Below are 23,430 nucleotides of genomic sequence, written 5' to 3' on the forward strand. Positions count from 1 at the left end.
AAAAAAGTGTGTATAGTCAAGGCTATGGTTTTCCCAGTTGCAATGTATGGCTGTGAAAGTTGGACCATAAGGAAGGCTGAGCACCAAAGAATTGAGGCCTTTGAATTGTGGTGCTGGCGGAGACTCCTGCGAGTCCCTTGGACAGCAAGGCGATCAAACCGGTCAGTCCTAGAGGAGATCAACCCTGACTGCTCTTTAGAAGGCCAGATCCTGGAGATGAAACTCAAATACTTTGGCCACCTAATGAGAAGGAAGGACTCCCTGGAGAAGACCCTGATGCTGGGAACAATAGATGGCAAAAGAAGAAGGGGACGGCAGAGAATGAGGTGGCTAGATGGAGTCACTGAAGCAGTTGGTGTGAGCTTGGGTGGACTCTGGGGGATGGTGGAGGACAGGAAGGCCTGGAGGAATGTTGTCACGATGGGTCGGACACGACTTCACGACTAACAACAACAACAACAAAAAGAACTTAAGTACTTAAAGATCTGCCAAACATTGAAAGCATGTTTAGATTAATGCTTCGTACCAAACAGTATATGCAACTGGACTTTTCAAACATGTGGTGGTCCAGACTGAATTCATATAGCCATGACTGTTTCCTGCCGTTGATTCCTGTAGCCTCATCCTGCTTGCCTCCTACCACCTTCTTGTCAATTGTGTTGAAGGAACAGTTCCTTACTTATCTCTTTTATGGTGGAACTACACATGATCACAAATCCAGAGCTGCCACATTCATCCATTCATTCATCATATTCTGCTATATTGATTGGCCTGAGGGACCTCTAGTGAGAAATCCATAGAAATTATGGCATTAGAATGAGATGAGGGATTTGTACATTGTGGAGGAGAAGTGTCCACATTGGACATTTTTTTCATCAAGAGCCCTGGTTTTATGATCACATGTAGCCCTACTTTTTTCCTTCAGTTATTCCAGGCTGACATTTTCCAAGGCTCCTGACAAAAGTGACCCACCTGCCACAAGAGATGAGCAGGATGACAACTCAGAAAAGGGCATTCTCAGCTGTGGTGGCTCACTTATGGAATTCCCTTTCAAGGAACATTTGCCTGGCACCAACATTAGGTGGCAGGCAAAGACCTTCTGAATGTTCTTAGACCTTTTAACCCAGTGAGATATTGTATGTTGCACGTTTTTTATTCAGCTTTTTTTTACTGATCAATGCTTTAGTATATATTTATTGCCTTATCTATCTATCTATCTATCTATCTATCTATCTATCTATCCATCTACCTATCTATCATTTATTTAGAATTTTTAATATCCTACCCTTTACGGTGTCTCAGGGCAGCAATAACATAAATAAATAATTTATATTGTTTATGGGCAAGCCAGAGTGACATAATGATTCAAATGTTGGACTAGGATTCAAGAGATCTAGGTTCTAGTCCCTGACTCTCAGCCTAGCCTACTTCACAGGTTGTTGCAAGGATAAAATGAAAATGAGCATAATTAAGTAAGCCAACTTGGGTTCTTCGTTAGAAAAAAGATGGGATATATCAATAAATACATTTTTGTGAACTAAATGGAAATACCTATTGAAATGTGCTCTATAGATTAAAAAAAAACATTTGTGAATGACCATGTTTAGGTCTCCTAAAACCTGCCTGCCCAAATTATGCAACTTTCTTCAAGTAAGTTCTGGGCTATGCATTGACCATATTATTTTTAAAAAGTCAATTTTAGAAGTTAATTGTAAAGGTCAATTCTGAACTTAATTATAGGGCGATTTAAAGCACCTGAACACATTACTTGTTGCCCTTGGTCATTGTCCTAGCCACACACTTAATTATTTAATGTAATTATTTAAGAGCAACACTTTTAGAATAATCTAGGTTAATGAAATGCAAACCCTTTTCCCCATTCTATCATTGAATGTCTTCATGCTTCACTCTGAACCAAATGCAATAGAAACAGAGAGCCAGTGTGGTGTAGTGGTTAGAAGTGCAGGACTGAGGCTCAGGTGACCTGGATTCTAGTCCCTGCTTGGCCATGGAGCCCACTGGGTGACTTTGGGCCAGTCACAGGCTCTCGACCCAACCTACCTCACAGGGTTGTTGTTATGGGGCTAAGATTGAGAGCAGGAGGAGGAGAATGATGTAAGACACTCTGCATTCATAGGAGAAAAGCAGGCTATAAATCTAATAAATAAATAATAGTATTTATGAAGTGGAAAGTGTATTATTGTTTATTATTAGAACATATGTATATGTATTTATTTATTTAAAATTTTTATTTATTTAAAATATTTCTATGCCACCCCATTCGCCGAAGCCTCAGGGCGGCTCACAACATAAATTAAAATATAATACATTAAAAATATAAAACAAATTAACAATATAAAATAAGTCGCCCCGGCCTTATTTATATCATGCCTTCTTTCTTTTTGTAAAGAATCCATTGCAGTTTACATAGTCCTCCTCCATTCCTTTTTATCTTCACAACAACAATAACCCTGTGAGGTAAATTAGGCCGAGAGGCTGTGATTGGCCCAAAGACACCCAGTGAGCTTCATGGTCAAGCAGAGACTAGAAACCTGATCTCCTGGGTCCCCCATCAAACCCTCTAATCACCACGCCACACTGGCTCTCATAATTCCTCTGAAAGCAAAATGATGATGATTCTTAACCTTTCCCTCTGAAATGACTGAACAATCTCTTCTATAGTACTTTGAGCACAATGTAAAGTCACAACATAGAGAAATCCAAATTGTTGGTTCATCAGAATTATGAACTGAAAAGTCTTCCAGCAGAATGTGCTATGTAGTTGTTATTCTATATACTAATATCCACCTTATTCTCCAGCTGTTAATCCAGGTGAGGCAGTGGCTGTGCTGAACCGATGCTTGGCTGAGGTTATGGGTTGGATGAGAGCCAATAAACTGAAGCTCAATCCAGACAAGACGGAGGTCCTGTTGGTTGGCGGATCAGGCTTCGGAGAGGGTGGATTTGACCTGGCCCTGAATGGGGTTGCACTCCCTCTTAGGGACAAGGTCCGCAGCTTGGGAGTACTCCTCAACCCGGAGCTTTCATTGGAAGCTCAGGTGACAGCAGTGGCAAGGAGCGCTTTCTATCAGCTTCGGGTGATTAATCAGCTGCGCCCCTACCTGGAGTACGACTGCCTGGCGACGGTGACACACACGCTGGTGACTTTCCGCCTTGACTTCTGTAACGCACTTTACGTGGGGCTTCCCTTGAAGATGGTCCAGATACTTCAGTTGGTTCAAAACAGAGCTGCCAGGTTGCTGACGGGGACGGGGCGTTATGTTCACATGACTCCAGTCCTCCGACAGCTTCACTGGCTTCCCATTGAAGTCCGGGCCCAATTCAAGGTGTTGGTTATGACCTATAAAGCCCTAAACGGCTTGGGTCCTGGTTACCTGAAGGAGCGCTTACGTCCATATATGCCCGACCACCCCTTGAGATCTGCGGGAGAGGCCCATCTCCGGGAACCCTCCGTGAAAGAAATTAGGAGGGTAGGTACTCGGAGGAGGGCTTTCTCTGCGGTGGCGCCCAGTCTATGGAATGTGCTCCCCAGAGAGGTCTGCCTGGCGCCGTCGTTATTTGTTTTTCGGCGCCAGGTGAAGACCTTTTTATTTAAACGTCATTTTAATTGTTAACAATATTCACTTATTCATCTGGCCAGGGCGAGTTCTTTTCTTTTCTTTTCTTTTCTTTTCTTTTCTTTTCTTTTCTTTTCTTTTCTTTAACTTTTCTAACTTTTATATCATTTATATATATATATATTAATTTTTAATTTTATATTGTTATTTTTGTATTGTATTGTATTGTGTTGTGTTGTAAGCCGCCCCAAGGCTTCAGCAAGGGGCGGCATAGAAATGTTCTAATAATAATAATAATAATAATAATAATAATAATAATAATAATAATAATAATAATAATCATTATGGAGCCAAAATGATACCATCCATGCACAAGAGGAAAGTATCAGTAGGCTTGGGGGAACCCCAAGGTTTTAAGCAGTACTTTAGGGGAGAAAACTCAGTGTGGGGAAAAAACAGCCCAGGGAGGACCAAGCATACTCACTGGCCAGTGAAGACTGGGTGTTTGCTGGGGCAAGGGAGCAGAAGGAAAGCCAGTGAGAGGGGAACTAATGGAACGGAGGATCCTGAAGGGAGGCACAGTCTGGCTGGAACTCTGAAGAGCTGCACATCTTTTGCAGATCCCACACATAATTATCAGTAATGACTTGACAATAAAAAACCATACAAGTGTAAACTCACAGCCCTACCATGCATACAAGTGCATGAGTGCACACACACACACACACACACACACATGACCTGAAGAATCTTACAACAGAAAAGTGCTATGTGGTTTTTGTTCTAATAACAACTGATCTTAATAGAGCTGAAAGTTACTTCAGACTGGCCTTTATATGACAGATAAAGCATTAACAATCTACATATTCACCTAAAATTGTGTCCACTGACCCATCCCCAGTTCTTTATTGTATGCTTTGAGAGAATGCGACCATGCAATAAAATGCTTACAGTGAGTTCCATTACTAGGATAAATCTGACATATGAGACCTAAAATATCTAAGATGAAATTCCTATATTGCCAGTAACACAGCTACTATTAAGAGCACCTACCAGGAATTTAGAATCAAAAGTATTGGTAAGACCAGCCCAAATAAAAATAACATAAAATCTTGGGGAATTTCACTCCCCATGATTAGGTGTTTGAAGCAATATTACATGTCCTCTTGATTTTTAAGGTGGCATCCAGTGTATTAAATGTCCAGCATTAAGGAGAGCCAGTGTGGTGTAGTGGTTAAGAGTGTGGGGCTGGGATTCTAGTCCCCACTCATCCATGGAGCCAACTGGGTGACCTTGGGCCAGTCACAGATTCTCAGTCCGACCTACCTCACAGGGTTGTTGTGAGGACAAGATTGTGAGGAGGAGGAGGAGAAATACATTAGCTGCCTTGAGTTCCTTGAAAGGAAAAAAAAACAGTGGGATATAAATGTAGTACCTAAATATAAGGTAGATTCATTGAAATGAATGGGAATTTATCTACTTGTGGCTAACTTAAGTGTCATTCATTTCAATAGGTCTACTTTACATAGGACTAACTTTGAATACTGTCCTGGAATCCTCTTCTGTCCCTAATCTTGAGAAAAGCTGCACAGCTGTTAAAGCAGCACACCCTTAACCATGATTACTATGGTCATTTTTATTAGATAAAATTGCTTTATCCTATCCTGTTCCACTGAAATCTGAATACAAGAGTGCTCATAAGAGGCTGAATTAGGTTAACCCAACTTCACTGATACTTGAGAAGCAGAGAAACAATTCTATTAGCAAAGACCTCAGCACCAGCTCCCAGTTTTGAGGGCCCCATGGACAGGATATGCTTGGTAGCACCCCTTACACCATCAGGCTACTTAATTGCTAGGGTTGTCAGTGGCTTCTGTTCCTCGTCATCCTTTCAGCTCGCCTGCCATGCAGAGGGCCCTCGGACAAGCGCACATCACACATAGCAGTGCTCCCTCTTGCCACCGATTGGCCACTGCATGATCAAAACGCTGGACCGGAATGATCTTGGTCTGAAGCAGCAAGGCTCTTCTCACATTCTTCTATCCCCTGCTGTTTGCTTGCTTCTTTGCTTACACTCCCTGAGCAAGAGCGAGGTGTTGGTGAATAAGCAGGCTGAGGTGATGAAAAGGAGGAACAAGTCAAACCGGGGGGGGGGGGGGTATGGCTTCCCCTGATGAGTGGGAACTCATTGTTTTTCACCATCAAGCTTTGCCTTGCTCTCAAGAAACCTCTTACTAAGACTTTGATCCACGACTAGTTAGATAAACAAGCAACCACAAAGGCAACTTGTGGATAACCGACGAACCTTCGTTCATGCTGATCTGCTTTTCCATCTGCAGTGGAGAGGCGCTCTGACTCGGGGCTGTTCACGCGACGGTATCTCAGAGAGCGTCCTTGAGTCGTAGGGGAGTCTGGTGCAGCTCGCACTGGGGAGCTGGGGCATACGCCACTTTTTTGATCTTCTTCTGCCAAACACTGTGTCTGAAAGCGAGAGAAAACCCAAGCAGAACACCACCAAGTCAGCTATAAATCACTGTGATGCCACCGACCATATGGCAATGCTAATTCGCATCCCATCTCACATCATCAGTTGACAGACTGCACTCAAGACACTGCAACAGGATTACGCTGTCGTGACCATACTTGAATGCAGAGAACTAGCAGTCACGAGCCGAGGGTGAGATCCACCCTGAGCACCAAGGCAGTCCTGACACTCATGGTGAATTCTCCATGACTTTAACCCTGTGCAGGCCTTCATAACATATGTATGGAGGGGATCAACAACCTCTCACTCTACAACTAGACACAGTCATTTAAGGCACACCATCTATTACAAGTCTAAAAGCTGATTTAGATGCTACTTTCAGCAGTTCATATTTGAACAGTCTACTCATATAAACAGCATAGGAGGGTAGCCGTGGAAGGGAGGGTAGCCGTGGAAGCTTGCCACAGTAGTTTCCCCAAAAAGGAATATCAGCTGCCGGCTGCTCAGAGGTAGCTGCTGTAATCTTCTGTATCTCCCTTGAGATTACACAGAGCATACGACTAAAGATAGCAACTGTAGCTCAACATTTTGTGGGAAGGAGATATCTTTTATGTGAGCCATTTTCTTTCTGTTTACAGAAACAAAGGCAACAGAAAATAAAAACATGGAATTCAGGCATAAAGGTCAAGATTCTTAAGAGACAGCTGTACTGAGTAACATGCTAGCGTCACTCACAAGCTTGTGAATCAGTCATTTTGCCTTGACCTCCATAAGCAAAGTCTACCAAGCATTACTTGTTAATTTCAAATCCCATACTTATAAAGGTAACACAAAACTCCCTACAAGAATAATGTAAAAAAACAATATGGACTAGCAGAGCTTGCCAAACAGTCTAATTATCTAAGTTAAGTAATATGGTAAGAGACTGAAGACAGTGTAAATAAATGTTTAGTGTAGAAAGGAGTATATATACACTGTAAATAAAATTTTAGTGTATCTATCTATATGCAGTATCTATTACAGTTTATATTATAGATATAGTTATATAATAGATATACTATCTATATAAAAGATATATATAGACACACACACACACACACACACACGTTTTTGTAATAATGATAGTCATAATGTAACTGTCCTGATATGGAAATTAATTTCCACAAAAACCTAGTGCAAGGATGACATAGTGGCTCATGTGTCTTTTCTTGCCCACGTCCACAGAGATCAAAGGAGCAGCTTCCCGATCCTTGAGCATTTTGTCAAATATGCTGATATTGTGAACAGCAGACTTCTTCAGCCCCACAATTTTCTCACTTTTTATTAGAAATACTATATTCATATTCATTACTAATGTGAAAAGTTTCACAGTCTCTTGGGTACAACACCAGGTGGAAGACAAAGAGAATAGTACAGATTTAAGAAAGTCAAAGGACTTTACTTTGCTGATGCTGATCCTGAGTTTGTTGCGGTTCACATCTGTTTCTTCCCAAACCTCTCCTTCATTGAAGGCGACATTTGGAGCCTGACCTAGGCTCTCTGTTGGCCGGCCAGGCAAGATTGGGGGAGCATTCTCCTGGTCACTCAGGTGCTCTCCTTGCAAAACATCCTCCGTGTTCTCACGAAGTAAATCTCCAGGAACTGGAGTGACATTTACCACACTACAGGGGAGAAAATATGCAAAAATCACAGTAAAAGTCTCCTATTGTACAGGAAGCTACAATCACGTCCTGTTAGCCCAAGCAGCATGGTCAATAGTCAAGGGAGTTGAAGCCCAAAACCACTGGATGGCAACAGGCTAGGCAAGGCTCTTTTATAAAAGCTGGGTCAGGTCAGTCCAAAAAGAGCTCATCCGACAGCAGCCAATACCCGTAAAGCAGGAAAGGAAAGGAAAAGTGGACTCTGAGAGCCCCAAGAGTTGCAAATACACTTATATTCCAAGTCTGAAGTGATAAATACCCACCATCTATTGTTTAGTGGACTGAAAATCTTTCTTGTCTAGCTGTCCTTGAATTCATATATTAAAATCATCAGTTTTATCTGGATGCTTAAACGTGCAGTGTACTTATATGCCTATATTTGAAACAGAAGTGTCCAAAATTTTAGGTAATAATGGTGTAATGAACAGTTATTGTGATTGGATATGCTTTTATTCTTATGTTGCATGTGTTCTTGCAGTTGGTGTAACCACTTGCAGGTATTGCTCCTGTCGTTCTGTTTGTTATAACTGCAAATACAATTTTTAAAAAGCAGAGAGTAGCTGACACCAAGGATAATACATTCACACCTGAAACATGTTGTAATGCAGCAGGCATTTCTAAATGTGCAGAGGGATTCCTAAGCCCGTAGGCAATGTCTGAGGGACCACAGGACACTTCAGATTCCCAGCTCTGAGGCTGGAGACAGCACTCCAACCTCAGATTGGGGCATTTGAATTCTGACACACACCCAGCCAACAGGAAAAGGACTGTACCAGCTGTTCTGCAAGGGCAGAAAGAAGCAACCTTGGAGATGGGGAAAACAGGGTGTTTCAGTGGGGAAGAAAGCAGGCTAGAGAGGCCAGGAAACATGCTATCTTGATGCCATTCTTCAGTCTTTTTCTCTCTCCCTTTGATGTGCCCTAGCTAGATGAACAAAAACCTGCCTAGCCTAAAATGCAGCATGGGAGGTCAAGGAGGCAAAGATTGTTCCCACCTCTCCTCCTGCCCTGGACTGGTTTATCAGAAGCCACCATGTCTGGGGGTTCCTGAACACTGAGAGAGCTGTCAATAGGACTGCACCTATAGGAGCTTCGCTAAACCTGTACAGCAACTTTATAAAAGTTTCTTTTCCAGTCTCTCTTGCCTCCTTTCCTGGCCTCTCTAATGGGCTCTGAGACAGAGGAAGAATGTGAAAGTTATTCACCCCCTACTGAATAAGCTGAGAATAAGCCAACAATTTGCAGCTAGATTTGTTGTGGATAGTTCAGTTTTCCTTGTAATGGAAAAAACAAAGATTGCCCCTGCTGCTCCTCCCAGTTTGCACTGGATGACCATAAGGCTCCACGGTTGCAGCATAAAGCCATAACCTTGCGCCCTGGGATAACATTATTCCTCACCCAAATGTTATCTTGGGACTTCAGTAGATTCTCATTTGTGGCAAGGAGGTGATACTTCTACATCATTGCTTTTAATAGTGGATAATACTCATTATTGGCAATAATGTGGATCCCATGATAACCAGTCAGCATGCTAGAAAGCATCTCGTCTTTCAGCCTTGAAGAATTCTACTATGTGCGAGTAGATCTGTTCTGCTTGTTTATTGCTGATAATGCACCTGTGGGTTCAGAAATATGGAGTCCAGTATCCAAAGATTCACTATATCATATTACCTCTCAGCGTATGTAGTACTGGACCTAGAAAATGGATAACTCTCTGCTCAGGCATGAAACTCACTGAGTTGCCCTTAACAGAATATGAGATTATAAATGTGACCAATGTTTCATTTCTACAGCCAAAAAGATGTGAGGTACCTCTTGCTTGCTTTAATCTGTGTCTATCAAATTTAAATCTGGAGTGAGGTCACAATCCTTTGGAAGTATCTTTACAAGACACAGAAATACAAGTAAAACATGGCATCACCAAATTCCACACATCTCTATGCCTTACAGTGTACCTCCTCACCAAGTAGTTGTGTTGTCCCCTCTCACACTATATCAAAACATTAGCAGTTTCTCACTTCCTAGATTTCTTAATTTCGTTCCAGGCCAAACACTCTGAGAATGTCAGAGATTATTGAAAAAAGTCACATCTAGAGCCACTGGAAGAAAACTGTTGAGGATCTGCATTTAGAGATGTCCATGGACACAAAGGGTTCAATCCAACAATGCTGTGAACAAGGTTTTGCTTTTGGTTCCCACTCACAGAAATGGATGGGAGTGAGATTTTTACTCATTCCCCCTTTCAGTTCCCTGTACTCTAAAACAATCTTAACAGAGGTTGGGAGATCCCCAGGAAAAGCATGGAAGGTGGACAGGAAGAAGGAATTAGAAAAGATTACATCCCTCCCCCCATAAGCAGGAGTCTCCATTGGAACAAAGACTCTTGTGTTCATGAAATTGAAGAGCTCCTTTGATCCAACTCACTGTTGCCCAGCCATGTGCTTGCAGCTTACATTCAAACTCAAATTTCACCCAAACTTTACTATGGAAATGCCTGTAGTCAGTCCATGCTCTGGCACAAGCGGCTCAGCATGCCTCGTGGCTGAGCTGGCCCAGGGTGACACAGGATCTGTCTGCAAGGGTTGATGGTGACAGGTAAGACAGTATGTCATAAAATCTGATGAATGCTGCTGTGAGTCCTCCAAGAAAAAGGTGAGGCATAAATGTGATAGATCAACAGGTTTTAGTTCTGCTGCATGGTGCCTTTACCAGTACTGTGATTGTTCCAGCACCAGCTTAAGACTTTCCTTTACTCGCAGGGTGCTGACAGCAGTTTTATGGCTCATTGTTCATAATTTTTAGAAAATGGATTTAAATTCTTGACTGTTAAAGTGCCAAAACATTGCAAACCATTCTGAGAGCAATGTGCTGAGAGCATATATAAAAAATCTTAACTAAATAAACAAATAGTTGTCCCATGCACTATATAAATTGTCTTCTATTAAATGGGGCCTTGGATTTCCTTGAAAAGGCAGAAGAAAAGGAAGTCCAAATATGGGATGGATGGGCACCATTAAGGACGTCCTAGCCTGGCATTTACAAAAGCTGAGCAAGGCTGTCAAAGATGGGACAATCTGGAGGGCATTAATGCAAGGGGCACCCTAAGTTGGAGATGACTTGATGGCACAAAAACAGTAAAAAATAAAAACAACCCTGCATCCAGGGAATGAAATTCTGTGAATTTTGACTGCATAATGGCTCCAAATAACTACTCACCCAAACATGGCTGCTGTCTGCCTTGTATTCTGCTGAGGTGGAGTGGAGGTGCTTGTGGATAATAAAATATCTGTACCAGCTTTCTCCCAGTCAAAGGCCTCATTTTCCGTAATCCCTCTTTCCTTCATGCTATTTTCAAATACAGTCATGATCAGCTAGAACAGAAGCAAAGTGTAAGGAAAAGGTTCAAAACGCAGGCAAACGAAGATCATCAGAAGTCACCTCTGAATCTTGCCCAATACTGTCTATTCTGACAAGGAGAAGCTCTCCAGGCTGTCAGGCAGACAGATGTCTTTCGTGGCACCTGATCCCTTTAACAATTGCAGGAGACTAACTGCACAGACTAACATAAAGCAGGAACTCTCTTTTCAGCATTTGAATATACTTAGAGAAAGCTCCTTCAAGGGACTGTGTTCCGTCACCGCTGCTATTGTTATTGCTATTGCTATTATTATTATTTTGTTGCATGCTGTGACTTGGCTTCATTGACTTGTGTGACTGGGTGTTCTTTTCTGGCCACAGTAAAGGGAACAAATATCATACATGGACATGTGAATGAGAATTCTGCACTTAGCATCACAGGTGTTACACACCCCACACACAGAATACAAGCCATTTCACTAAGCATTTTGTACAGACCATGAACGATATTCACATTTTTAGTAATTTTATCCTAACAAGCTGCTTGTGAGGATGGTAGGATGACATTAAAAGCAAACAAAAGTGAAATGTAAGCTATAGTTTTAGGCTAACTGGAGATTCAGGAAGAGAGCAATATGTTGGTTCTATTTGAATCATATTTTGATCCAAGAATGGGAAGTTTCTGGCCCATTGGCCAATTAACATAGCAGACCAGTGTTTCTGACCCATCACGGAACCTCAAATGAGGCCCCTTCCAATTTACAAAGCCCATTCTCTCCGAAGCCTTACTCCACGAAAGCTAACAGAAAAAGGGAACTTCACTGATAGCCCCAGTCATCGGCCAACTAGGAGGGTGAGCAGTGCACAAGAGAATTTCCACTGTTATTGGAAACAGCAGCATAGGTTCCTCTCCCTACTACTTTTGCCCTTTCCATGGGGAAGGCATGGGGCAAGAAAACCCATCCCAGTCGAGGCATGAGATGGAGGAGCACTGCTCTGCTTAATCCTGGCATCATGGTCAGGGAGGTTTTGCAAGAACCATGCACACAGAAGCTGGGTTCCTCCCAAACGGCATACTGGAGGGAATCCAGGCAAAGCTTCAGAGAAGGACCAAACGACATCATGAGCCATGGCCATAGTGTCAGACAGCATCTGGCCTACGGAGGGCTGGGTGGGGGATTATCTCCCTTCTCCAACATTTTCCCTACCTCTGGCCTATGCATAGTTGCCAAACACACATAAGGGACAAAGGGGCAGGGCTCTCTCAAAACAGCATTCTCCCAAACAACATCGAAGGAGCAAGGCCAACATGTCTGGGAAAATCTTTTCAAAAGATTTTAGTAACTTTCTGTGTGGAAAGAAAAAGACAAACCTCTCAGATGTGTCCCGTTATCATTAAAATTGTGTTTTACCTGATAATCTGGTTTAGTGAAGTAATCCAGATTGGCAATGTGATCCAGGAAAAGGTGAAACTCAGAAGGCATATGTTTTAGCAGCATTCGATGTTCATATTTCTCTTTAATCATACCAACTTGCTCCTAGAGGGAAATGACAGCAGATTCCATAATCACACAACACTACACATAATGTCAACCCTTAGGCAGATGAAATGGGTGAGAAACGAGTTCTTGCTTCATTGCAGACCTTACCTAGCAACTGCCTACTGTTCTATCACTGCATGGAAATCCCTACCTTATCTTTGATCTTGCGCCATGGTAGCTGACCAACTGCAAACTCCACCAGCATGTAAAACAGGGACCACAGGTCATCATGTCGACCCATCTCCTGGAAAAAAATAAAAATAAAAGAACATTTTTAAAAGAATGAGGCTAGCGGTACTCTCCACAGCAACATCATGACCCAGCAGAAACCTGCTGACTATGACTAAATCCACTGTATATACATAATTAAAACTAGGCCTTCGCCAAGCAGAAAGCTAGAGATTTTGAATGGGCATTGTCAAACGTTCTGTCTTTAGGAAACCATCTCTGCTTTGTTTTGCCTGTTTTCGAACTCTGAGACATCAGGCACAAAGCCTCTTTCTGATGTAGAAGGCAGTGCAGCTGTGCTTGAATTGTGGAGGCCAAAAGGGGACCAACTCATGCAGCTCTTATTTTCTAAGGCTACAAGGATCATGATTTGGCTAAAATTAGGTGGAGTCTAGGGGTGGGGTTTATGGATTTAATGAAGACACCTCCCCACCACACACACCTCTTTACCAAAATTCAAACACTTATACTTGAGGCTAGAATCTGCTCCATGGCTGGACCTGTTGGCCTCATGATAACCCTAGAAAAGAGTTCCAAATTGCACCCAAACTCTCCTACAGCTATACACTCCAAGGGAAGGTAAGTAGCAGAGAAGAAGCTGTGTCAGGAATTGCGGAATTAGCTGGACTTCCTTTGGAGTACAGGTTTCTTATGGAAGCCTGATTTATGTGTTGGGGTACTGATAAAGTGCTATCTGTATATACATTTCACATGTATTCTCTAATACAGTGGTTCCCAACCCCCAGACCACGGACTGATACTGGTCCATGACCTGTTAAGAACCAGGCCACGCAGCAGGGGAAGAGCAGAGGGCAAGCAGGCAAAGTTTCCTCTGTATTTGCAGATGCTCCCCAGCGCTAGCATCACTGCCTCAGCTCCACCTCAGATCATCAGGCATTGGGTCCTTATGGGAGAGCGAACCCTCCTATAAAGTGTGCATGCGGGGGGTCCAAGCTTCGTGCCCCTTATGAGAATCAAATGCCTGATAGTCTGAGGTGATGCTAGTGCTGGCAAGCAGCTGCAAATGCAGATTATCATTAGGAGAGAGGTTTGACTGCACAGAGACCATTACAACCAATTGGTGGCTGACTCATATCGCAACCCTATCAGTGAGTGGCAAGCGACAATTAGCTGTGTCTAGTTGCAGGAAAACAAGGTCCAGGCTCCCACTGATTCTGCATACTGAATAATAGAAATAAACTGCACAATAAATTAATGCACTTGAATCATCCCAAAACCATCCCCTGCCCCCAAGTCCACGGAAAAATTGTCTTCCACGAATTGTCTTCCTTTATTTATTTATTTAAAACTTTTGTACCCCTTCCTATACATAAAAGTCTCAGGACAGTCCAACAACAGAGGCACAGCATAAGATCTCTAATAAAAACCTGACTAAAATAAAAAATAAATCTTAAAATAATAGGAAAATAAAAAGGTTTGGCCTGGTGCCGAAAAGAACAGAGTGCCAGGCACACCTCTCTGAGGAGCATGTTCCATAGTCGGGCGCCTCCGCAGAGAAGGCCCTCCTCTAAGTAGCCACTCTCCTAATCTCTTTCAAAGAGGGCTCCCGAAGAAGGACCCCCAATCCAGATCTTAAGGGGTGGGCAGGCACATACAGACACGATACGTTTATAGGCACTTGCCGTACATGACCCTTGGAAGGCATGCTTCTCATCTGCCAAGTTACAAGTTAATGGGCCCATGTACATAATAAATGCGTGATGTGGAATGCTTACATGTGGCCCAGTTCAGGCCCAAGCCCCACGGCATTCAAGAGTCACGGAAACAGAAGTACAGAGAGAAAGAGAAGTAAACAGATATGGAGCTTGAAAGTGTATGTGTCGCAACTAATTAGATCAGATGATGGGAGAGTTTAAGTGAAAAAGACACTCCTAACAGAGAAACAGACAAATACAAAAGATAGATCTCAACAAATAGTATTTTCTGCTGTGCTTGTGTTTGATTACATGTTGCAAGCTGAAATGATGAGTTTAATTACTCACTGGGACATAAGCTGGCTAGAATGTCTCAGACATAAGATGGGGCATAAAAGTTTCAAAAAATATAAATATACCTTGTTGGTGGGCCATCACACAATTATCATTCTGCATTGTTCTACACAGCACATGACAGGAAGAAGTACTGCTTCATAGACATTTTGCCTCCCCGACAAATATCTCTAGGAGATCCATGTTAGAATCATGCGTGCAAGTCATGATTAACTGAAGTTGTGCGTGTACATGGTGACCACATTTTTCATCTCCAAAACCATTTAACACTATTCTTCTGGAAAAAGTTAAATTTAGTTTGGTTATGTGAAGTCTAGTTTTGTTATTTTTGGTATTTGCATTTAATATGGGGACATCATCACACTGAATAACTGTAAAAGCCGCCTACAAGTATTTTAAAATCCATAAATAAGGATGCATTCCTAGAGCCAGTAGACAGAGTCTAGCAAGCCACAGGAGAAATCGCAGCCTCAGCTCCAACCTCAGAAATGTGCTCTGAGATGAGAGCTTATAGATGGGGGAGGGGAGTCATTTCTCATTTATCACAGGCTGCTCAGGTAAATTTATCCAATACTGGGGGGGGGGGGGGGGAGAGCAAAGATAAAGGAAACTGCAAAACAATCACTAAGAAGATGAAATATGTACTGTGCATGGAATTTCAGAATACATCCTGATGACATTGTGATAGTGACCCAGTACTTGTCTAGGTTTTTTCCAACAAGGAAGACAGAGCATGATTGATCTGCCAGCATTAAGGAAGAAATATTGCCAATAATTAATCTTATGTATATTTCTCCATTTCTCCCCCCCCCCCCCTTCAAAAGGATGACAGCACTCAAAGTTACTTCTGACAACACAGATTAAGCACAGGAGCTGGAAGCATTCTTTTTTCCCAGTTTGTTGGATTTAGCCTTCCTCCCCACATTCAAAAAGATATAAAAAATCAGGAAAACCATAGATCATAACAACAGGGAAGATGAAATTACTGAGTAGAAATGTAAAAGGATCTGGGGATCTTTGTCTTCCGCACAAAATAGTTCTTTTACATCTTTCAGTGGATAGTTCATTGAGAGCAAGTGGAGTCCACCATAGTGGCTATGCGCATATGAGCTTGTTTCATTCATGAATGCACTCGGTGCTTCCATTGCATGCTCTCCCAGCCTTTCCTCACTCCATTTCCCCTATATGTGTGTGCACATTCATGTATGTGCATATTTATACAGGAACATGGGAATAAACTGAAGCAACCTGAGCACTCAGAAACTATAAAAATGGTTGTGACTGTGTCAGAAACTTTGGCAGAACTTGACACATGAGCTTTGCTTGTAAAAGCCATAATAGAAGTTTTCTTTTCAAGGAAGGGTTGCTAAAAAATATATTTAACTTTCCTCACCTTTCCTTACAACTAACAAATGCCAGTGATTTAAATGTTACACTGGGGAATGCGGAAGGTTGTTATGGATCCACTGGTAGAACTCTAGGTGCTTTACATACTGGCAAGGATTTCTGACTCTCAGTTGCCTAACCGCAGCAGCAAAAATTCTGAAACAAAATGCTAAAACACCATTTTAAAAAGCACAGCATATCCAGAAGTAGATTTCTGGGCAGAAAGACTTCCATTCAGTGCAGCTAATCAAAACAAATTCCTAGACTAAACATCATTTAATTCTAAGTGATTGCCTGTTGCTGCACCTGGATCTGATTTGTAGACCTGGTAGTTTGAGGGGTGGGGGGCAGGGGAAGAGAGGATGAGCGAGAGAGTGCCTGCAAGCCTGAAGTCTGCCCACTCCTCTATTAAGTCTGCAATCCACAGAACAATTACAGCCAAAATTATTTCTTTTGAAGACTGCGTAGTCTACCTATGGAAATCATTGGCAAACAGATGCCAGATAGCTTTTCAAATTGGATTAGATCAAAAGTTGGAAATAGCTTTATCAGTGCAACAGCTTTAGGCTAGAAATGTAACAGGGTTCCTCCATTATATCATCTGAATACCAGATTCTTGAAACGAATGCCAGGGAAGGCTGTTCCTTCTGGACTTTTCCTGGAAGCATCCAAAGCTGGTCTCCTGAACCTGAATAAAGCCCTTCACTTTACAGTATGGTGCTCTTCCCAGTTAAAAAACAGCTACCTTAAGAAAGAAAATGAAAGTCCGGAGGTGCAGAGAGCCTAGGAGGTATTGAGAGAGGTGTGTAGGGTCGCACTGGTACTCAGGTCACTCTTTGGGAAACCCCTAATTGTCCCAATCAGGTGAATCATGAGGGAGAGTGTGGAGTGAAGAATGAGGGGTGGGAAGAGAGGCAGCAGTACAAATTCTCCAAAGGTCAGCACCAGACACTGCTTTTTGTCCTTCAAGTCTGAGAAACAGTGCAAGACAGCTGCCTATTGATGAGAACATGGGGTAGTAACATTTAAAAGTTTGCTACATACATACTATCTTGTAAGTTGTCTTGCAAACCATCCAGAAAGCTTTGGCTAAAGGACAGTATAGAAACATAATAAATACAACAATCCCTTGCTTATGTTTATTCAGGTCAGTGTATTTAATTACAATATACACAGAGGCACCAATACTCTCAGGACCACCTTAACCCCAAACTGGTTCCAGCATGTACTCTGCATAGTTCCCCAATATAATCTTACAAAGGTAGGAACACTTAATCCCACTACAAGAAAAGAGAAATACTCACTCTATTTTTATGTGCATTCACTGAAGCATAGCGGACTGTTCCCCGAAAACCAGCAACGTTACGAGGCTAATGAGAAGGGAGAAGAAAATTTAACCTTAAAACATCATATTTGAGAATCAGTAGAGTTACAAATGTTTTGTTTATCACCAAAGGCTACAAACCATTTTAATTGCATGAATTAGCTTCAATGGAAGCCCTAGGTAGACATTTCAGTTATGGTTTAAAAGTTGCTCCTCAAATGAACCCTTCAGGAACAGCTAAATGTCAGAGTGGAAGAGTCACTTGTACCTCACAGGCTCAATGCAGCTGCAGTTTAATGTTTTTAAAAATATATTCTGTAAGGGTAATAACAATAAAAACAGTGCTTCACAAAAGCCCAGAAATTCTTTTCTGTACAGAACAGTAAACCACTAGTTTCAGGTAAATTAAGTTTACGAGGAAGTGAAAAGTCCAAATGAGTGCTGTATCCCATTGGTGGTCTATAGAAACTGATCATGACAGCCTCCTTCTCCTTAATAAAACTGAATCCTTTCAGTTGCATAACCAAGGATGCAAGTGGGAACAAATGTTTGTTTGCAAGCATGTGCATTGTACACGTATGTTCATTCTGACACTGATTCCCTGCTGTGGGTTCTTCAGCTGGGTTTTCTGTTATGCAGTGCAAATGGGGAGATAGTGGATTGGACCATGATGAACTCTTCTCCACTGATGCTGGGCTGTATTCATCCATCTACCAGCAGACACTGCTATAAAAACAGGAGCCTCCTCCCCACTTGAACCCTTAAGTTTGCTTCGGGGGGTTAAAAAATCCTCCAAATCAGATTCAAGAGGCTATGGGAAGCACAGGGGGAAGAAGGAGAAGGCAAACCCCTGAGGCATGAGTAAACTTTCTGCACATGTGAGACTGAATGGTCTTAAGATGTGGCTGAATATTCAAACATGATTTTCAGAGCCCATGTTTTCCAATGGCGCAAATATAGATACTATCTCCTGGGCATCTCCTAAGGACTGATTCCATCGTACAGAATCAAATCTCTGCTCTTACAAGCTCTGGAAAATTCTTCAACAAACTAGGAGAAGATGGGATCTTACAGCATCTTTGAAAAGATGCCCCCTCTTAAGTGTCATAAGGAAGTTGTTCCAGATAAGTAAAGGTCATAATTTAGGTTTGACTAATCAGACTGAACCAAAAAAATCCCCCACCACTTTTTTCTTTGGGGCTAGCATCTATATTACAAGGATTCCATCAATTAAACTGCTGCAATTACACTGACTGCTTTGGAGGAATTCACTTTAAGAGCACAAGAGAGGCATTGGCATATTTGGTTCCTACATAAGAAGAGTCAAATGCAACAACTGGAGGGCTTCTCTCAAGTCCAACTGCTCCCACTCCAGCACAGTCCCAAGTAACTGTAATCCCACAAGGGCCCAGAACTTTTTCAACTCCGAATCTAGAAGATTTAGCCTATGCCTGTGAAGACATGTCCCCGTCCTGAAAAGTAAAAATTATACAATCAAAAGCAAAAACAAAACTAAAACAAATTCAATAATAATAATTAAAACAAGTAAGCACAAAATAATAAAAAAATCAAGAAGCATCATGATGGCTCACTCACAACTCATGGCTGAGATGGTTACAAGCAGCAGATGGGAAGCCAACGCATCAAACACAGTCTCAAAAAAGGAGCCCAAAAGAACTGTAAAACAAAGAGAAACCCAAAGAAAACAATGACAATAAAATGCAAAATGGAGGGAAATAAAACAGAAATGAATTTAAATGTCAGCTCAACATGTTATTTATATTCCTTCCCCTGCAACATCCACCTTGGCTCTCTCGCCTGAGTTACCTGAAGGGTATCGTGCTGTTATTATGATCTGTGGGATACGGGCACATTAGAGAGTTGTAGTAAATGCCATGTAGTCCCTTTCAACACATATGCTTGGCTCTCCTGTCATTGACACATTCCTAATACCAAGTGCTTTCTGTTCAGACCACCCTTTTACTCTTTTTTTCCACTGTGTCTGTGATGCTCCTTTTTGCTTTTTCAGACCAGAGAAGGGCCCCTTCTCTATTCTGATTTTATTCCACACTTCCAACAGTTCCTATTTGCCAGGGACACTACTGGTGTCCTGTTACCTGCCCAAGGCAAATGGCTAATCCTATTCATCTTTTGGAAGAATTCTAATGTCTTTAAAATTCTTGAAAAATACTAGAATGGCTGCAACATGAGGGAGTTGTGAGAGCTTCTCTGCTGAACTAAAAGGAAATTCTTATAGTCAATGTACCAACAGATTCAGAATATGGTACTGGGCAGGCTATTTCAAAGCTAATGAACCCATCTTGTACTAGACTAAAGACAGCTTTCTGAAATATGTAATAGCGTGCATAGGTGCAAGGAGGTGCGGACTGAAGCCTTTCATGTGGGAATAACATGTCTCAGCTACAAACATGTATTTGTAAAAGGTTACAATTATGCTTTTGTTCAGGGAATTGGAAGTATACTTTGCCACAGCAACTGTCTTCCTCAAAAGTGGTCCCATTCCGTATTGGAGGAGGTGGTCACCAGGTCTCACTGCAGGTGAAACAGGAGAATGTAACATTTCCCTTCCTTCCTGGAAGATTTTCTCTCTCTTGTAAACCACACTATGGATAAATGTCCTGCCATTTCTTGATTAAAATTTGGAAAGGTTGCCATGGATCAGATAAAATTACACTGGAGCTGGCTATCTGGCTTATAGACAAGGGATAGTTCCAGGCAGTGGCTCCTAGTGCTATGAAGATAAATGCTCCATGCATCTATTGTGTCTTTTACTTAGGTTCTTTTTTCTGCTATGCAAAAGAAGGAAACAAGGATAGGGAATCATGGAAGAAGATTATACTTGTGCTCCTGAAATATCCCAGGAACAAGCCATGGCAATTGTAGAATAAAAGCTTCATCTAATAGCATCCAATGGGTATTTACATACAGGGATCACAATGTGATTAATCATTCAGGTAACACCATAATCTTGTTATGTAATGATAACTGATGTCTAATCTCTCAGCTAAGTCCCAATTCAAATTCATTCCCCACAGAAGCAGTATGTTAAAGCATTCCTATTCTAAAACATTTTTCTAAATGTAGTAATATTTGCACTAAGACTGAAGAAATACCTGTGCCAGGAACTTGATGGCTTTATTTGCACAATGTGCCAAATTTAGACCAGCAGTACAAAGGATGAAAAATACAGTAGCTTCTAATTAGAGTTTGGTTTTGATTGCTTCCTGCAATTTTCATGATAAATCAAGACTGATCAGGCATTCCCTTGATATTCCGCTTGAGCCACACACAGAAGCAAAACCACTTACATGTAAGTACAGTTCCCTCAGTCAAGCACTGCGAACTGCTGCAGTGCGGTCTGAATCACGAGGAGACAGAGCTCTAATCAGCGGTCCACAGCTGAGTCAGCAGAAACCGTTGCATGCCAAGCACAGCAGCGCTTTGCCAATCCATGCAAACAGAAGAGGCCGGTCATGACAAAAACACTGCTTTTCTCTTGCCATCCCATACACAATGACCAGCAAAAGAGGAATTTTCAGCAGAACATTTCAAGGGACTGAACACAGCCCAAGGTGTTTAGGTGTGTGTCTTAAGTGTGGGGAATGAAGGGTGAGTCCCAGAGTCGCCTTAGCATTTGGATGGTGAGAATTACTTTAGGAATGAAAGACTAATTGCTGGCAATAGTAAAACCAGTTTCTGTATGCAGGGTTCTGGTTGATGGCTTGATTTTTTTTTTTTTTTTATGAGAGAGGAAGTTTCCTTGTGTGATAGGACACATCCCTAAATTTGTGTAGCATGACAAATATTAGAAAAGCCTTCTATGCAAACAGTTTACTTAACATGGAAAATGCTGTATGACATATGTATGTACAACAGATCAAGCAGGCCCTTATTTACTGGACCAAACTTTTGTGTTACCCTGTACCTTCTTCAGCCATAATGATACCAGAGCAAGCCAACAGATTACCTGCTGAACAGGACTGCTTACTCTTATTAGTTCTTTAACTAGTACTTTGCACACCCTCCATTTTACTGCACTCCTGGGACTGTATCAGGGACTGCATTTGTAAACCCACTGCTGCCTGACCAACTTTTTTCTGCCTATTTAGTTCCTAGAAAAGTATGTTAGCTGTGGGCAAGTGATATACACTAAAGAGAAGGATGAGGACAACAAGAAGGCCCTCTAAATGAACTTCTGTTATAAGTAAGCAATCTTGTTTATCTATGCAAACCCAAATCTGAGTGGCAACAGAAGAGCTGTAATGATCACACGCATACGCAGCTCCACATCCTTTGAGCTGCAGCTCAATTATAGGAAGTTGTAGGAAAGCATGGCTTCAAAAGCCAAACATTTGCACTTCAGATCTCTGTCTTGGACACATACCATTTATCTTGAGTGAGCGGTCCAGAGAATTAACAGTGCGTCTGGCAAAGTGGTGGGTCATCTCAAACACAAAGTTTCTTAGGCAAACAACCTACTTCATCAAGGGCACTATCCAACCCTGTCCACCTATGAGTAGAATCCACAACCACTTTCATTCTTCAAGCAGCCAGTCCTGTTCATACCCTTTGGAAAACACACTACAGATTGTGCAATGGAAATTCAGCACTTCCGGGGAAATGGCCTGAAGCAAACTGAACACTCATTTTTGTAATGGGGCAGGTCAGCAGAGCTTATTCAGGCTCAACCAACTGCTCCACTGCAGGACTGAGTATTGCCACTCATTTCTGGTTACCCCCAGAAGTGCTAACTCTCCACTTGGCAAGCAGTGGGCACTGCCTCAGAAGCAGAATCGGTAGGACTGGCCACTCATGGTGGTCACCATTGGATTCTACCCTAAACATGAAGAATGAAGCAGAGAGCCAGAGTGGTGTGGTGGTTAGAGTGTTGGAATGGGGAACTGGGAGATCCAGGCCCTAGTCTCCACTTGGCCGTTACTCTCACTGGGCGACTTTGGGCCAGTCACAGACTCTCAACTCCACCTACCTCACAGGGTTATTGTTGTGAGGATAAGATTGAGAGGAGGAGGAAAATTATGTAAGCTGCCTTGGGTTCCTTGAAAGGAAAAAAAGGAGGGATATAAATAAACGAAAAACTTTAAAATGTGGCTCAATAGTGCGAAGAAACAGTGAGTAATATGAGATTAAAAATGCATAACAAGTCCTTGTTCTGGAGTTAGAGTCCCATTATGCTTTCCTTTTAAATTCATAAATTCTGTCTTTCCAAAAAGACAGTTAGAATGAGAAATAAGAGTGAGTTTACTGAGCATGACTATCAGCTAGAAGAACCAGAAGGGGTTGGCCTTTCCCAACCATCTGGCAGCCAGCCGTTCTACCTGATACTATAGAAGGTGAATGAAGAAGCTTTAAGAGTACCAACTGGGTACTCTGCTTTACACTTTGATCTCTACCTATCAGGATGGCATGACACTGGGTTCTCTGATTTCTGCTGTGAACAGCATCATGTGCTGGGAGACTACAAAGTTCTACACACTATATTAGAGATTATTTCCTGAAGAACACTTTGCAAGATAAGGAAAAGTGGGAAAGAGTTATGGTTGATCTGTGAGCTTTCAAGAGAACAGTGGGAAATTGTCAGGCACAACAGTCAAGCTACAAGTTATTTCAATCATGTAATTCTGCCCTTAGTAAACAAGCAACATTGCGCAAACAGATTTCCACTTGTGCAATAGACATTTTCTTTCCTCCATCCTGCTCCTCCAAGATCTGATCCAGAATGCAGGGTGGATTTTCACAAATTGCCATCATGTTCCCCCTGCCCCATTTGGTCTGTACTGGACT

General features: G+C 42.0%; 1 protein-coding gene across 1 annotated transcript in view; it reads right to left on the reverse strand.

The window, feature by feature from the left end:
• TTBK1 (tau tubulin kinase 1) overlaps nucleotides 1–23,430 on the reverse strand; it is a 127,547-nt gene that overhangs the window by 38,035 nt on the left and 66,082 nt on the right. The window contains exons 8-13 of the mRNA XM_044429669.1: nucleotides 17,588–17,653; nucleotides 12,812–12,904; nucleotides 12,532–12,657; nucleotides 10,979–11,133; nucleotides 7,505–7,724; nucleotides 5,884–6,059 (exon numbers count right to left, since the gene is read on the reverse strand). Coding sequence (XP_044285604.1) covers nucleotides 5,884–6,059; nucleotides 7,505–7,724; nucleotides 10,979–11,133; nucleotides 12,532–12,657; nucleotides 12,812–12,904; nucleotides 17,588–17,653 — 836 coding nt within the window. The remainder of the gene's footprint in view (nucleotides 1–5,883; nucleotides 6,060–7,504; nucleotides 7,725–10,978; nucleotides 11,134–12,531; nucleotides 12,658–12,811; nucleotides 12,905–17,587; nucleotides 17,654–23,430) is intronic.

The sequence above is a fragment of the Varanus komodoensis genome, unplaced genomic scaffold, assembly GCF_004798865.1.
Source record: "Varanus komodoensis strain SLA01 unplaced genomic scaffold, ASM479886v1 scaffold2, whole genome shotgun sequence".
Taxonomy (NCBI): Eukaryota; Metazoa; Chordata; class Lepidosauria; order Squamata; family Varanidae; genus Varanus; species Varanus komodoensis.